Source organism: Lontra canadensis, unplaced genomic scaffold (genome assembly GCF_010015895.1).
Source record: "Lontra canadensis isolate GAN:19392208 unplaced genomic scaffold, GSC_riverotter_1.0 scaffold8, whole genome shotgun sequence".
In the NCBI taxonomy this organism is placed as follows: Eukaryota; Metazoa; Chordata; class Mammalia; order Carnivora; family Mustelidae; genus Lontra; species Lontra canadensis.
The window spans coordinates 360,649-374,054 of record NW_022631002.1 but is presented as its reverse complement, the minus strand read 5'-3'; the positions used below and the strand labels follow the sequence as shown (position 1 = coordinate 374,054).

General features: G+C 61.5%; 2 protein-coding genes across 3 annotated transcripts; one reads left to right on the top strand and one right to left on the bottom strand.

Moving 5' to 3' along the window:
- Positions 1–27: 27 nt before the first annotated feature.
- On the top strand, positions 28–7,521 carry CDK10 (cyclin dependent kinase 10). 2 transcript variants are annotated; one of them, XM_032853743.1, is made up of 13 exons: positions 28–135; positions 2,623–2,695; positions 3,362–3,433; positions 3,982–4,084; positions 4,252–4,333; positions 4,419–4,486; positions 5,073–5,125; positions 5,325–5,394; positions 5,959–6,018; positions 6,328–6,451; positions 6,526–6,665; positions 7,028–7,080; positions 7,363–7,521. In XM_032853743.1, exons 1-13 carry the CDS (start codon positions 49–51, stop codon positions 7,458–7,460), a joined length of 1,083 nt encoding a protein of 360 aa, XP_032709634.1. In that variant the 5' UTR covers positions 28–48; the 3' UTR covers positions 7,461–7,521. The 2 variants fall into 2 exon arrangements, with proteins under 2 accessions (XP_032709634.1, XP_032709635.1); XM_032853744.1 differs by having other exon boundaries at positions 79–97; positions 7,363–7,520.
- A 562-nt stretch (positions 7,522–8,083) lies between these two features.
- On the bottom strand, positions 8,084–12,467 carry SPATA2L (spermatogenesis associated 2 like). The gene is given in 4 exon segments (XM_032853742.1): positions 8,084–9,632; positions 9,634–9,966; positions 11,858–12,161; positions 12,447–12,467. Coding segments are annotated over 3 exon segments (1,242 nt in total). The 5' UTR covers position 12,161; positions 12,447–12,467; the 3' UTR covers positions 8,084–9,026.
- Positions 12,468–13,406: the final 939 nt, after the last annotated feature.

The following is a 13,406-nucleotide window of genomic DNA, read 5'->3' as shown; positions in this document are numbered from 1 at the left end:
CCATCCGCGCCTGCGCACTAGGGCGGTGGGGAGGGGCCGGCGCTCGGCATGGGGGACGCGGAGTCCGAGTCGGAGCAGATCCGTCTGAAGTGTATCCGTAAGGAGGGCTTCTTCACGGTGCCTCCGGAACACAGGGTGCGTCGGGGGGCCGCTCGGGGAGCTCTGCCGGCGGCAGGGCGGGCCTGGAACTCCCTGGGGCTCCTGAGTGTCGCACTAAAGCGTTGAGGTTTCCGACGCGGGCGGGAACGACAGTCCCAGAGCTCCTGGCTGACGGCGCAGAAGCCGGCGGCGGGGCTGATGGGGCTCTGGGGCTCCAAGGCTGAGGGCTCCGGGATTGAGGGACTCCGGGGCTGAGGGGCTCCGGGTTGAGAGGCTGAGGGAATCCGGGGCTCCAAAGCTGGGGGGCTGAGGGGCTCTGGGGCTGCGGGACTTGGGGGCTGAGGGGCTCTGGGGCCGAGGGCCGGGTCTGGGGGCAGACCCCGGGGCTCTCCCGTGGCCAGCTGCCTGTGAAGAGCGGGCTCTGGGCTCTGGGGGGTTTGGTCGGGGGTCGGGGGTCGACTTGGCCGCCTGCTCTCCTGGTGCGCTGTGAATGGGCCGGGCCGCGCCCCGCCTGAGAGCCGGCAGCTTCCGTTCGTTTCTTGCTCTGCGCGAGGCCTCTGCATACGGCCCCGTCGTGTGGTCCGGTCAGCGGCCGTTACAGGGTGGGGAAAGTGAAGCTTGGGGGTATGGAGTCGTCGTTGGAGCTCTGGGGGCTGGGCCGGGCCGTACCCGGCGCTCTGAGAGGCCGGTCAGGGTCACGAACGCTCGGTGGCGGTCCTCGGGCCATAGTGCATCCCCCGACACGCAGCAGGTGCCCGCTGCATTCCCAGGACCGCGGGGCGTGATGGGAGTCCAGACACCCAGAGGAGCACCCCCGCGTGGTGCTTCTGGCCGCGGAAATAGCAGGATTTCAGAGAAAGAATTGTGTTCACCTTGGGGGCAGCTTGCAGGACGTTCTGCTGGGCTGGTCCGTGGGACTAGGGTTCTGATGTGCGGAGAGACAGGGAAGCCTGGCGTGCCGACTTGGAATGTCGGGGCAGCGCCAAGAGATGAGAAACAGCGTCATGACTCGGCAGCGCCAGGAGTCATCCCGGGAGCGAATGTGAGGAAGAACTGGGGGGGAGAGGAGCCCGAAGCCACCTTCGGGAAGCGCTCGGTGCCGGTGGTTCCCACCTGTCCCCCGAGTGGTAGGACGGAATGAGATGGAGACTGATGACGGAGAAGGTGAGAGGCAGCAAGGCCAGAGGGGCTGCGAGAATTGGAGCTTTGCTGCATGTGCTTCTAGCCAAGGGGACATGCCCGTCCAGTACATCGGCAAGCGTCCCTCATCACGCAGGCGTGTTAGCGTACAGCCTTCCGCTAGGAGTGCAGCCCCAGAAGCAGTGGCTCGAGTGTGGGCTTTAGGGGAGCCTGGTGACTCAGTCAAGCGTCCAACCTTTTTTTTTTTTAAGATTTTAATTTGGGTGGGGGTGGACCATGAACAGGGGCGGGGCAGGGGCAGAAGGAGAAGCAGGCTCCGCACTGAACAGGAAGCCCGATGTAGGGCTCCATCCCAGAACCCTGGGATCAAGACCTGAGCTGAAGGCAGATGCTTCACCGACGGAGCCCCCCAGGTGCCCTGAGTATGTCGGGCTCTTTGCTGGGCCTGGAGCTGGCTCAAAATTCTCTCTCATTTTTCTCTCCCCTAACATCCAGGGAGAGGGAGCTATTTTCCACAAGGTAGGGCCAGGCACTCGTTACCTGTCTTGTAGATCTACCTGCATTTGGTCCAAATCCCACCCTGCTTCAGAGATTGAAAGGAGTGGGCGGCCAACTTCCTTTGATCAGGAAGTCCCTTCCTTGAAGCCCTTGTCCTCTCTGCTCATATCCCGTTGGCCAAAGTGGACTGAAATGGACTTGCCTAGCTGCAAAATACAATGGTGGGAAATACAGCCACCGGCTGGGTAGCCACGTGCCACCGGGCTGTTCCCTAACTCAGAGGAAGAAATACTGTGTGGGTGTTGGGGTCAGTTAGTCTCTGCCACAGAAGTGTTTCCACTGCATTTGGTAGAAGCTTTGTCCATCTCCGGAGCATAATTTAGACTGGTGCTGCTCAGTTTTTTCTGACGGTGGAAATGTTTTCTTCTGTGGACTCTTGGTCTTGGGGTTGTGAATTAAAGCCCTACGTTGGGTGTGGACCCTACTTAGAAAAAAAAAGAAGAAATGTTGCTTTCTGACTTGTCCAGGATGGTTACCATGAGCCATGTGGCACCGAGGAGCACAACACACATGGCAGCTGAGGAAATGAAATTTTACCGTTAATTCGTGCCAGCCAGATGTGGCCAGTGGTTGTTGTTTGTGGACAGCATACATCTGGACCATGGGATTGGAAGGGAAAATGCTGTCTGTGGTAGTGCCTACCAAGTGTCTGCTGGCCCAGTAGCATCTTTCCTCTTTTCTCATCTGAACACCCAAGGGTGTGGCTAACTTCGTTTGGTGAGCAAAACACGACTGAGCTCCTCGGTACGGAGTAAGTGTTCAGTATCCGTCTCCAGTTGTTCCTTTAGCTGCCCAAGCCCTGCCCTGCCGGCCCCTGTCTTTCAGCTGGGACGGTGTCGGAGTGTGAAGGAGTTTGAGAAGCTGAATCGCATCGGGGAAGGCACCTATGGCATTGTGTGTAAGTGGCCAAGATGGGTGTCCTCGGGCGCAGGGGTCTGTCCCAGCAGTAGCAGTGTTAGGGCTAGAAGCAAGTAAACCCTCATCACATGGTAGAAGTTGTGCAGGGGAGCTCTGATCCGTGGTGTAACAATCATCAGTGCCAGCTTCCGATTCTCGGTGTGGTTGCAAGTGGAGGGAACTGTTACGGCAGAACCTAGAGCTTCCAGAAGCAGCTGGGGCGGCTTTGTGAAGCGGCCGGGAGGTTGGTGTGCAGCACACTGATAAGGAAGCTTCGCACGTGAGTGCCTTGAAGAGCCTCCTTTGCACAAAATAAGCATTTTGTCCTAGATAAAGTATCTTATTTGCTGCTTGAACGTAGCAGACAGAAGGCAAAGTGGTGACCTACATCCTGACTCTAAGGAGGAAAACTTGGAGGGAGCTCCTTGTAACTAGCACCCTGAACCCAGCTGTACCCAGCTCAGTGGAGAGGACTCCCCAGAGAGCATGTGTGTGCTGGGGCTGGCAGTGCGGCTTGCGCAGTTGGGACCTCGTGCCCCTGGGCATCTGGTTATCAAGAAGAAGAGAATGGGCACCCCCCAGAGATCACAATGAGGCCCCTGTGTGGCATAAGGGTGTGTGGTGTGGGATCAAGTAAGATTTCATCATGGGTGAGTTTTCATTCCAGATCGGGCCCGGGACACCCAGACGGACGAGATTGTTGCCCTGAAGAAGGTTCGGATGGACAAGGAGAAGGATGGTGAGCCCACGTGGGAGGGGCCAGAAAGGTGCCAGTTCTCTGAGGCTTCCTCTGGCCTGAGCGCTTCATTTTGAGAGCCACTGCATTAGGGTTAAAGGGGTCCTGTTTCTGGGAGGCTGTAGGCTGGCCTTGCCTCTCCTGTCCTTCCCCAGCCCCTTGTCCTCACCCCCGTACTGCAGGCCTTAGCTCCCCTGCAGTTCGTCTTCTCCCCCCGTGTGGTGACGGCCCTACCTTCTGTCTCCGCCCAGCCGTCACCCCTCCACCCAGCCCTCCCTGCCTAAGACCAGGCTGGCAGCCCCTGTGCTCCACACACCCCTGATTTCTACCCCCCAGCACCTTCCTGGCTGCCTGTGCTGGCAGGGCCTTGCTGTGCTCAGTGTGGACCTGTGTCCTGTTGAGTGGTCAGTACAGAGGGTTGCTGTCTTACATGATTGAATGAAGGAAGAGTTAAAGGTTCATGTTCAGGTGGTCTTGATTCTCTCTGAGGTTGTGGGCAGAGCCCTGCTGGGGTAGGGGTGCAGCTCACTGAGGAGGCTGTCTGGCTGCAGGGGTCCCCATCAGCAGCCTTCGAGAGATCACACTGCTCCTTCGCCTTCGCCATCCGAATATCGTGGAGCTGAAGGAAGTGGTTGTGGGGAACCACCTGGAAAGGTAGGCAGTCTGCTGGTCCTCTGCACTGGGCCCTGCCGAACCTGCCCTGCCTGTCTCCCCCGTCTCCTCCCTGTGCTCCCCACAAATGAAATTCATCCCTCCTGCAACCCCTTTGACCTGCCTGGGAGGACGTGAGAAGTGCTCTGTGCCTTCCCCTTTTCTTGCAGCATCTTTCTAGTGATGGGTTATTGTGAGCAAGACCTGGCCAGCCTTCTGGAGAACATGCCGACACCCTTCTCTGAGGCCCAGGTGTGAGGCTGGAGGGCCTGGAGTGGAGGCATTGTCCCATCTACCTTGTGGCACATTTAACTGATGCGTCCTGCTTTTTGAGTAGGTCAAGTGCATTGTGCTGCAAGTGCTCCGAGGCCTCCAGTACCTGCATCAGAACTTCATCATCCACAGGTAGGAGGGGCCCCAGGTTGGGGATGAGTCTGAGGAGGGTGGGGCCTGAAGGGACGTTTGTCTGGAGGGCAGGTTTGTGACGCATGGGAAGGGAGACTGCCAGTCCTGGCCCCTGGAGAGGAAATGGCCTGGCCTCAGTGCAGTTCTGTAAATGTTCCTTGGGGCAAGATCCAGGCCCAAACAGCACCTGCTTTCCCCCAGGGGAGCTGATGGGTGCATAGTCAAAGCTATGAGAGGCCCTGCAGCGGGCCGGTCCCTCCCGGAGTCTCGTCACACAGTCCGGGAAAGTGGGGGACCTTCCAGGCTCAGGGCAGGACTGTGCAAGCAGCAGCTTCTTGTGTCTTACGGCAGCTGGTACGGCCTTGGGTGGGGAACAGGCACAGGACTGGGTGTTAGGCCCGAGACGGGTACTGAGAGCTGGTCCTCCCAGCTGCAGGTTGGCCTTATGTGCCTACCATCCCCGTGTTTACCAAGTTCCGACAGGGGACGTATAGGACAATATTCTGAGTCTGCCTATGATGGTGACAACCCAGTTGCCCATGGGGCTCGTGTCCTGGGGATCGCTGATGTTCCCTTTCTGTCCCAGGGACCTGAAGGTGTCCAACTTGCTCATGACCGATAAGGGCTGTGTGAAGACAGGTGGGTGCTGGGTGCCGGCGCTGTGGCCGGTGTCTGTGGGAGGCTACCTGGAGCGGGGAGCAGGTCAGTGCTTGCCAGTCCCCTGAGGGCAAAGAGCTGGTTCGCACGTGGCAGCTCCTTAGTGCACACACGCCACCCCCCACCCCCCCACCCCCCGCTGGGTGACACTGCCTCTCCTGCCTATCTGCCTTTGTCACAGCGGATTTCGGCCTGGCCCGGGCCTATGGCATCCCAGTGAAGCCGATGACCCCCAAGGTGGTCACGCTCTGGTGAGTCCCTCAGGATGAGCATGTCTGGTGGAGGCAGTTTTGGGGGTGATCATGCTGAAGCAGCACAAGGATCCTGAGGGCTGAGGAGCCTCAGAGGGCCGCTCACACTCAGGCTGGGTTGAGCACAGCTTCCCGAGACGGCGGGGCTCTCGGGGGGACACGACATCACGGCAGGGTGGGAGGGCCCTGCCTGGTTCTGAGCCCTCTCAGGCTTCTGTCTGTGGAATGGGGGTTTACGCAGCTTTCTGTAGCTTTCTGTTATTTTTTCTCACATGCTTTTAAGCAGCAGCAGACGGTTGTAGTTGACCATAGAATGTTGAAGTCCTCTGTCTTGCACTGCGCGTCAGCCAGCTCTGTCCCCGCACTGGGCTGACGTAGACCTGGAGGAGCCGCCCAGCGAAGTTGTTGGTACCGGGCGCGTCGCCCACATTAGTGGGCCGAGAGGATGAGGTCGTCTGAGCTGGGGTTGGCAGTCCAGAGCCCTGGCTGCCTCAGGCTATCAGGAAGGCTGGTGGAGGCCCAGGCTTTACTGCAGGGGACAAGGGGGAGTGCTTGTGTTTGCAGGTACCGAGCCCCCGAACTGCTTTTGGGAACCACCACGCAGACAACCAGCATCGACATGTGGTGAGATGTGAACGTGTCTCCCAGGGCCTGGGGGAAGGGCTGGGGTGGGTCCCATGGGGGCTGGCAGGGGCAGGGCTGGGGTCTTTGCCAGCCTCCCAGCGCCCAGAGGAGGGGGGAGGGCTGAAGCTTGGGATCCCAAGAGGGTTAGTAGCTTCCACAGAAGAAAGGCCCTGCCCTCATGGTCACCCAGAAGGGCCATTTGGGACGGGGTTGCATCCCATCGTGACCTCCTCCCAAGCTCCACCCGGTCCTGACCCAACCCTTGGCCTCAGCAGAGGTGCATGAGGTAAGGCCTGCTGTCCTCTGCAGGGCCATGGGCTGCATCCTGGCCGAGCTGCTGGCCCACAAGCCCCTTCTCCCCGGCACGTCCGAGATCCACCAGGTGGACCTGATTGTGCAGCTGCTGGGCACGCCCAGTGAGAACATCTGGCCAGTGAGTGCCTGGCCTCTGCTCTCACCCACCCCCATGCCCAGGTCAGCCCCATGCTCAGCTCCTGCTCCCTGCAGGGGTTTTCCAGGCTGCCACTGGTGGGTCAGTACAGCCTGAGGAAGCAGCCGTACAACAACCTCAAACACAAGTTCCCGTGGCTCTCGGAGGCTGGCCTGCGCCTGCTCAACTTCCTCTTCATGTACGACCCCAAGAAAAGGTGCTGACCTGACCTGTGGTTAGGAATGGGGACCCCTCGTGCTCGCTTCGGCAGCACATATGCTAAAATAGGAATGGGGACCCCTCCACCTCGAGCCCTCAGGAGGGGGTTTTCAGAACTCCGGCCGTGCTGCCGCAGAGATGCCCCCTTCCCAGACACAGACATGGAGGACCAGGCCCCCAATTCGGGTGGTCCCTGCCCACCCAGGTCATGGAGTCCGTTCTGGGTTTCCCATCTGTTTCCGGCCCCAGACCCCTGCTGGCCACTTGCCTTTTATACCAGAGGCTGCGGAGCTGGGTGGGTAGGAGGAAAACCAGCCTCTGGCAGCCGCGGTTCTGTTGACCTGGAGGCCTCCTCTCCAGGGCAACAGCCAGAGATGGCTTGGAGAGCTCGTACTTCAAGGAGAAGCCCCTGCGTGAGTCTCCCACACAGCCCCCGACCTCCACTGATCCCCGCGGGGGTTCTCGTGTGGCCCTGTCTGGGGTGGGTGTATTGGGGCACAGCCTCACTCCGCTCCTCGAGCCCCTGAGGGGTGGTGGGGCAGGCCTGGGCGGGCAGGGGCTGTGTGCTGAGGCCCATGTGGGTGCTGTTTGGCCACAGAGACTGTTCCCTGAGGGGAGCGGAGGGAAAGGTGACCCCAGGGCTCATCACAGATGCACAGTGGGGTTCTCAGACCCAAACGCACTCCTTCCCGCAGCCTGTGAGCCGGAGCTCATGCCCACCTTCCCCCACCACCGCAACAAGCGGGCCATCCCGGCCACGTCTGAGGGTCAGGGCAAGCGCTCTAAGCCGTGACAGGTGGGGCCCCCCTCTGCCCGGCCGGCACGACCGTGGTGCACAGTGGTGCACAGCAGTGAAACGGGGAGGCCTCTGCGGTCCAGCCTCTCCAGCAGGTGGAGACCAGCACGCTGCTCCAGCTGATCACACCCCTTCCCCCAGAAGAGCGGGGAGTGGATGTGGTGGATGTACCCTGAAGGGGCAGGACGCTCCTGGACACCTGTTGCCATGGCCTCAGCTGGTAAAAGCTCAGGACCCTCCCTTCCCAGGAGGAAACATCTGCGGGGCCCAATTCAGTGGCTGTTGCCGGCTTGGGACGCAGAGACCCTGCATGGTTGCTTGTCCCCTCCTGATCACCAGGGTCTGTCCGGGGGAGAGGCTGTGGTGCACCACCCGCCTCCCCAGGCGCATTCAGAATGGGAAGGAGCGATCAGGTGTGGGCCATATCCCACCTGATAGGCTGTTCCTATCCCCACACGGAGGCCCAGAGGGGAAGGGGCCCAAGTTGATGCTAACAGGAACTCTGAGAGATAAAAGGTTTTCTTAGAGGCATGAGCAGGTTCAGTGTCCTTTAATGAACTTCAACGTTCTGACTCATGTGAGTGCTGGGGAGAAAGGGAGACGGACAAGCAGGCGGGCCGAGCGCCACACCTTTCCCCTCTAGTCCTGTGGCTAAATAGTTCCCAGGGGAAGGGGCTCTGCCCGCCTGTCTTGGCCTTGAGAGTCTGCCTCAGCAGGTGGCTGCTGGAGAGCCTGGCCACGTCTTTACCCCAGACGCAGGGAGCATTCTGGGGAGAAGCCCGCGTGCCTCCCGCCCTGCCTTCTGGAGCCTGTGCGGCAGAAAGCCAGCAGCAGGTGGCGCATGGGCTGCTGACCTGACTGCACCTGCGAGGGGAGTGATGCAGCCTGTCCAGGCTCCACTAGCTGCCTCCTTCCCCCGCTGCCTGTGCTCTGGGCTTTTGGGGAGCCTTCTCACTGCTTTGAGATCAGCTCATTTCTTCCCCCACATGTGGACCAAACTGCCTGGTGCAGCCCGTCTCAAGCCAGGCCGCAGCTTGTTCAGCACCGGCTTAGGACACCACTAGGCCAGGAGCTAGGTCAGCCGTGGCCCGGCAGAGACCCCAGACTGGCCACAGTGGTGGTCCATGGCCAAGGACACCCCTGTGAGGAGAATCTCCCCTGGGCACAGAGGAAGCCGTGTTCTGAGGGACAGCGGTAGGGATCAGGTCAAGGGCTATAGGCTGAGTGCTGGCCCTGCAGTGGGGTGGGGAAGGAGAGGGGAAGAGGAGGAGGGGCCCACATTGGCTCTAGGCTGGGCAGTGAGACTCTCCCACGGAGCACATTTGGACACAGGCCTGGATGTTGGGCGCAGGGGTAGGGAGCAGGCCAGGCCAAGGCAAGAGCTTCTCATGGAAGGCAGGACGCCACCTCCAGCCTTTACGAAGCCTGATTCCCCACCTTGCTGTGCCCAGGAGTCCCCAAGGGGCAGGGTGGCCGGGGGCTTAGGCCTGAAGAGTGATGAGGCCCAGAGAAGCACCACAGAAACAGTCTCTGGGAGGCCCTTGATGCAGGGCCTGGCTGGGCTTAAGGTTGGGCCCCGGGTCCATCATAGAGCAGGGTGTCCACCTGTGCACGCCGCAGCCATAGGCGCCGCTGGGTGTCACTGAGCAGTGGGCGGAGTGCATGGCCTGGACGGCAGGTGGGCAGGGCAGCACAGTGGGGCGCATGCAGCTGGCGACATGTGTCACAGCAGAGGCCAGGCAGGGCCCCAGGAGCTAGGCAGCTATGCACCTGGTAGCCAGGGGACTGGGGGCTGGCCTGCCCGGGGCTCCCTGGGGTTTGGGGGGCAGCCATGTCTCCCGGCTGACTCAGCAGCTCTCGCCGCAGGGAGAGAAAGGAGAAGGCCGCAGGCTCGGGCTCCAGCTCCTCCTCCAAGGCCCCATAGGATGGGCTGCTGGCCTGCCGCAGCACCTCAGCCTCCCCCAGGGGCTCCCAGGCCCCGCCTCCGGCCCCCCACAGTTTGGCGCTCTGCTCCCAGACTGCAGGGCCACAGGCCAGCTCAGGGGGCGGGGAGTCAGGGCCTGGGGAGGCCCCCCCATACAGGCTGGCTTCCTCCGAGCCCTCATCCTCCTGCAGGTCCCGGTAGAGGTCCAGAGGGCTCCGGTAGACAGTTGGGGAGCCCCGGGGGGGGCAGAGGCGGCGGCTCCTCTTCCCTGGCCAGCCGCTGCTGCAGCCAGGCCACACAGGAGGCCACGTCTGCACTGGCCCGCCGGGCCTGCAGCAGCTCCTCAGCTGGCAGCACGCTGGTGCCCAGACGCGCGAGCACCTCACCCAGGATCTCACACTCCAGCCGGAGGGCAAAGCAGCCCAGGGCCACTTGCACCAGCTGGCAGGCAGGGGGCAGGGCAGCCATCATGAGGCGGTGGTTGTCCCTGGGCACGTAGCCCATCTTCTGGAAGCTCTGGAGGAGGAGGTCCTCTGAGAGAGCGCCCTTGAGCACATGTACGTAGCCCCCTGAAAAGGTCTGCAGAGGAGGGTTCTGGTCAGCAGCAGCCCGCCCGAGACCCGACCCACGCTCAGGCTCCTCCTAGCCTTGGCTTCCCCCCAGAACCAGGCCATTCCCGGCTGGGCTGACGCTCCCTTCAGAAGGGGTGCTCAACACACGCTCCGACCCACCCCTGCAGACCCGTGTTCATGGCTGGGGCAGGCCCAGCTTAGAAATCCAAACAAGGAAAAGAGCCTCCACGTTCAGAAATCTAAATTCAGTGGCGTCTCGGGTCTCCGTCAGGTGAGCTCTTTCCCCCGCTTAGGTCTCTGGTCCCATCAGGTCCTAGATGGAGTCTCGGGCTCAGCAGGGAGTCTGCTTCTGCCTCTCCTCCCCACCCCCCACTCCTGCTCCCACTCACTCTCTCAAATCTTAAAAACGCCTCACTTCCCTTGGGGTCTCCACCTCCTGTCACCCCTGGGGCTTTGCTGAGATTGGGTCGTGCAGATACAAATGGGGTTGCTTATCTGCTGTTCTGAACCCCACCTTCCCTCTTCCTGTTCTGGGGAGTTTCCCCACTGGGACAGAGCTGAGCCAGTCGTTTTTCCCAGCTGTGAAGCCTTCTATCAGGTAGATGGAACACGGTACTTCTGGAGGCTCTAATGTGCGGCTGAGCTGAGAACCCTGGAGGCCAGATTTTCGGGAAGGTGCCCTCCAGGCTGCAGTCCTGTGAGGGCCTGGAAGGCTTGGAGGATGACAGTCCTGTGACACGACCAGTTCTAAAATTCCAGAACTCTGGGATGCTGTCAGCATTCCTCTGCTGACAGCTTCTGGGGACACCTCCCGTAGACTGAGCACTGCTGTGGGCAGGGACTGTACTTGGGGGTTTGCCTTCACCCCTCACAGGAGACCTGGGCCTGCGCTGTCCTTGTGTCTGTTTCACAAATGAGGACGCGGCTCAGAGAGATTGGGTAACTGGCACAAAGCCACATAGCCAAGAGGAAGCAGAACCAGATCCCAACCATGTCTGCCCAACACCAAAGCCCAGGAGCACCTCAAGTGCAGGCCTGTCCGCTCTGTTCTTGGCTACCTGTGGATCTGGGGCTTGAGGGTGCCTCCCACCCTGTTAATCTGAATGAACATGGCCTAGAACCTCGACCACCAGGTGTCCCCATGAAGCAGTGAGCTCCAGAGCTCACCTCTGGAGAGGGAGAGGAGAGAAGGGTGGGGTGAGAAAGAGGGGAGAGGGAAAGGGAGGGAGGGAGGGAAGGAGGAAGGGAGGGAGGTGGGTACGGAGAGGGAGAGAGAGAGGGAGGCTGCTGCTGCCATGGCAACCAGTGGAGGTGGACTCGCCCACGTGCCCAATGACATCAGCACCTTCCTACTCTTCCAAATTAGCTTTGAGGGCCAAACGTCTGCCCCCTCCTGCAGGCCAGCAGCTTACACCATGGGGTGATCAGTGCAGACCCTGGGGTGTGCAGGGCCTCCAGCCCCTACCTACTTCACAGGGGATACACGAAACACCCACCCGAAGTCCTTCTCTATAAATGGGGCCATGGAAGGATTAGGGTGACTGTGGAACATCAAGTCCCTTCTATAACCCCTGTCCTGGGATTTCTGTGCTGCAGGGGCTGTGAGGCCACTTTGGGGGAGGACAGTGATTCAAGCTTTGTGGAGCAAGGATCTCCCCAGGATGCAGGCACCTGGGGCGGGTGGCCTCCACCCACACCCTGTTTTCAGCCCTGGGGCTGCCGGGTGGGTGGAGGAACGACCTTGGTCAAAGCTGCCCCAAAGTGCCCCAAATCCCTTCTGAGCCCCGGAGACCCACCCAGCTCTGAAGACCTCTGAAATCCCTTGTTCCAGTGGTAGCCTCTGCCCACACGGTACACAGCAACCCGAACAGGGGCGCCTCCTCCGCCCGCCGCCCTACCTTGATGGTGGAGAACTCTTTCCTCCAGGGCAGCAGGTACAGGTGCACAGCAGCCAGCTCCAGTAGCTCGAAGGCGCGGGCCAAGCCACGCAGCGCGGGTGCCAGGTCAGCGCGGCCCCACAGACCATCGGTGAGCAGCGCCAGCGCGTCGTCCTGCAGCGCCCCGTGCAGGTCGAAGTCTTCCACCAGGATCTGCCACAGCACCGCGCGCAGCGATGGGTCCCCGCACACGCCCGCGCGGCCACGCCGCAGCTCACGCTCCAGGCACAGGCGGTAGTCCTCGGACAGCGAGCTGCTGCCCATTCTGGCGGGCGGGGGTACGGGGTCAGGAACCAGACCTCTCCCCGCCGGCTGTGCGCCACCGCCCACCATCCACATATCCCCCCTCCGGCCTGGTGACCCTGGCCCCTCTGGCTGTGCGGCCCCCCATCGCCCCCGCATCCACATGTCCCCCTACAGCCCGGCGACCTCGCCCACTTAGCAGCTCCGAACAGAGACCCCCCACCCACCTCGCCCACCAGATCGTGCCGTGGGCCCCGCGAGCGACCGCTCGGCCCAGCGGAGCCCAATCGGCCGCCTCTCCTCGGACTTGTCCAGCTGCCGCGCTCTTCCGCCGCCGGCGGCTCCGCCCATCGGCCTCGGCCGTGACGCTCGGGGCGGAGCTTGCGTCGGGCACCGCCCCCTTGGCTTACCCCGGGCGGGGGCGGAGCTGGGGGCGGGGCCTTGTGCCGCTCTGCTGAGCATCTGCAGCCTACCTGGCACCCCGCGGCTCGCGCGGATCCTGGGGCGGGACCGCGGGCGGGCGCTGGGCGGGCGCCCGCGGAAACGCGTTCCAGCTGCCCCTCCCTCTGAGCTAGGCCCTGGCAGCTCCAGCCGGGGAAGCAGGTGCTCCTCGCGCGCCCCGGGCCGGGCCCAGAGCTCCCCGTGCGCACGGGGGATGCGCTTCGGCGTGGTTATGCAGCAAGCAGCCTCAGGTGGGTGCGGCGGCCTCGGAGTCTTTCTGTGGTTTCAGATTTCTGGTCCCTGAGAGCAGCATCTGGGGGGCCCGGAGGCGGGGTGGAGGCCCCTCCCTAACTAGGCCAGCCTCGTTTCCAGGCGCCTGACCTGTGCGCTAAGGCCACTCGTGCGGAGGAGGGATGGGAGAAGTTTAGTGCTTGGGGGATCCCAGCTCAATGCAAGGAAGGTCTTCTGTAGACCTTCCTCCCTGGTCAGGTTCTGCCCCTTGGTTTCTGGGTCCCTCATTTCTCCAGACCACTTTTTGAGATGGGACCTGCCTGGGAGTTTTTTCTCTTAATAAAGAATTTTCACCTGGCATTTCCCTGCGTGTGTATCTTCAGATACTTCAAATGGGACTTTTAGAAAAACACTGTAACCAAGCTGGATCTCCTTGAGACGCTTTGCGGACCACCGCTCAGCACAGAGGCATTTCACTTACCCTGGACTGAACCCTGCCCTACGGCCACACCCACCCCGAGGAGCCAGTTAACTTCTGGTCATCTCTCCTGCTTGTCCGCAGAAGCTGGAGCTTAACCACTCTTTTCCGCTCGCC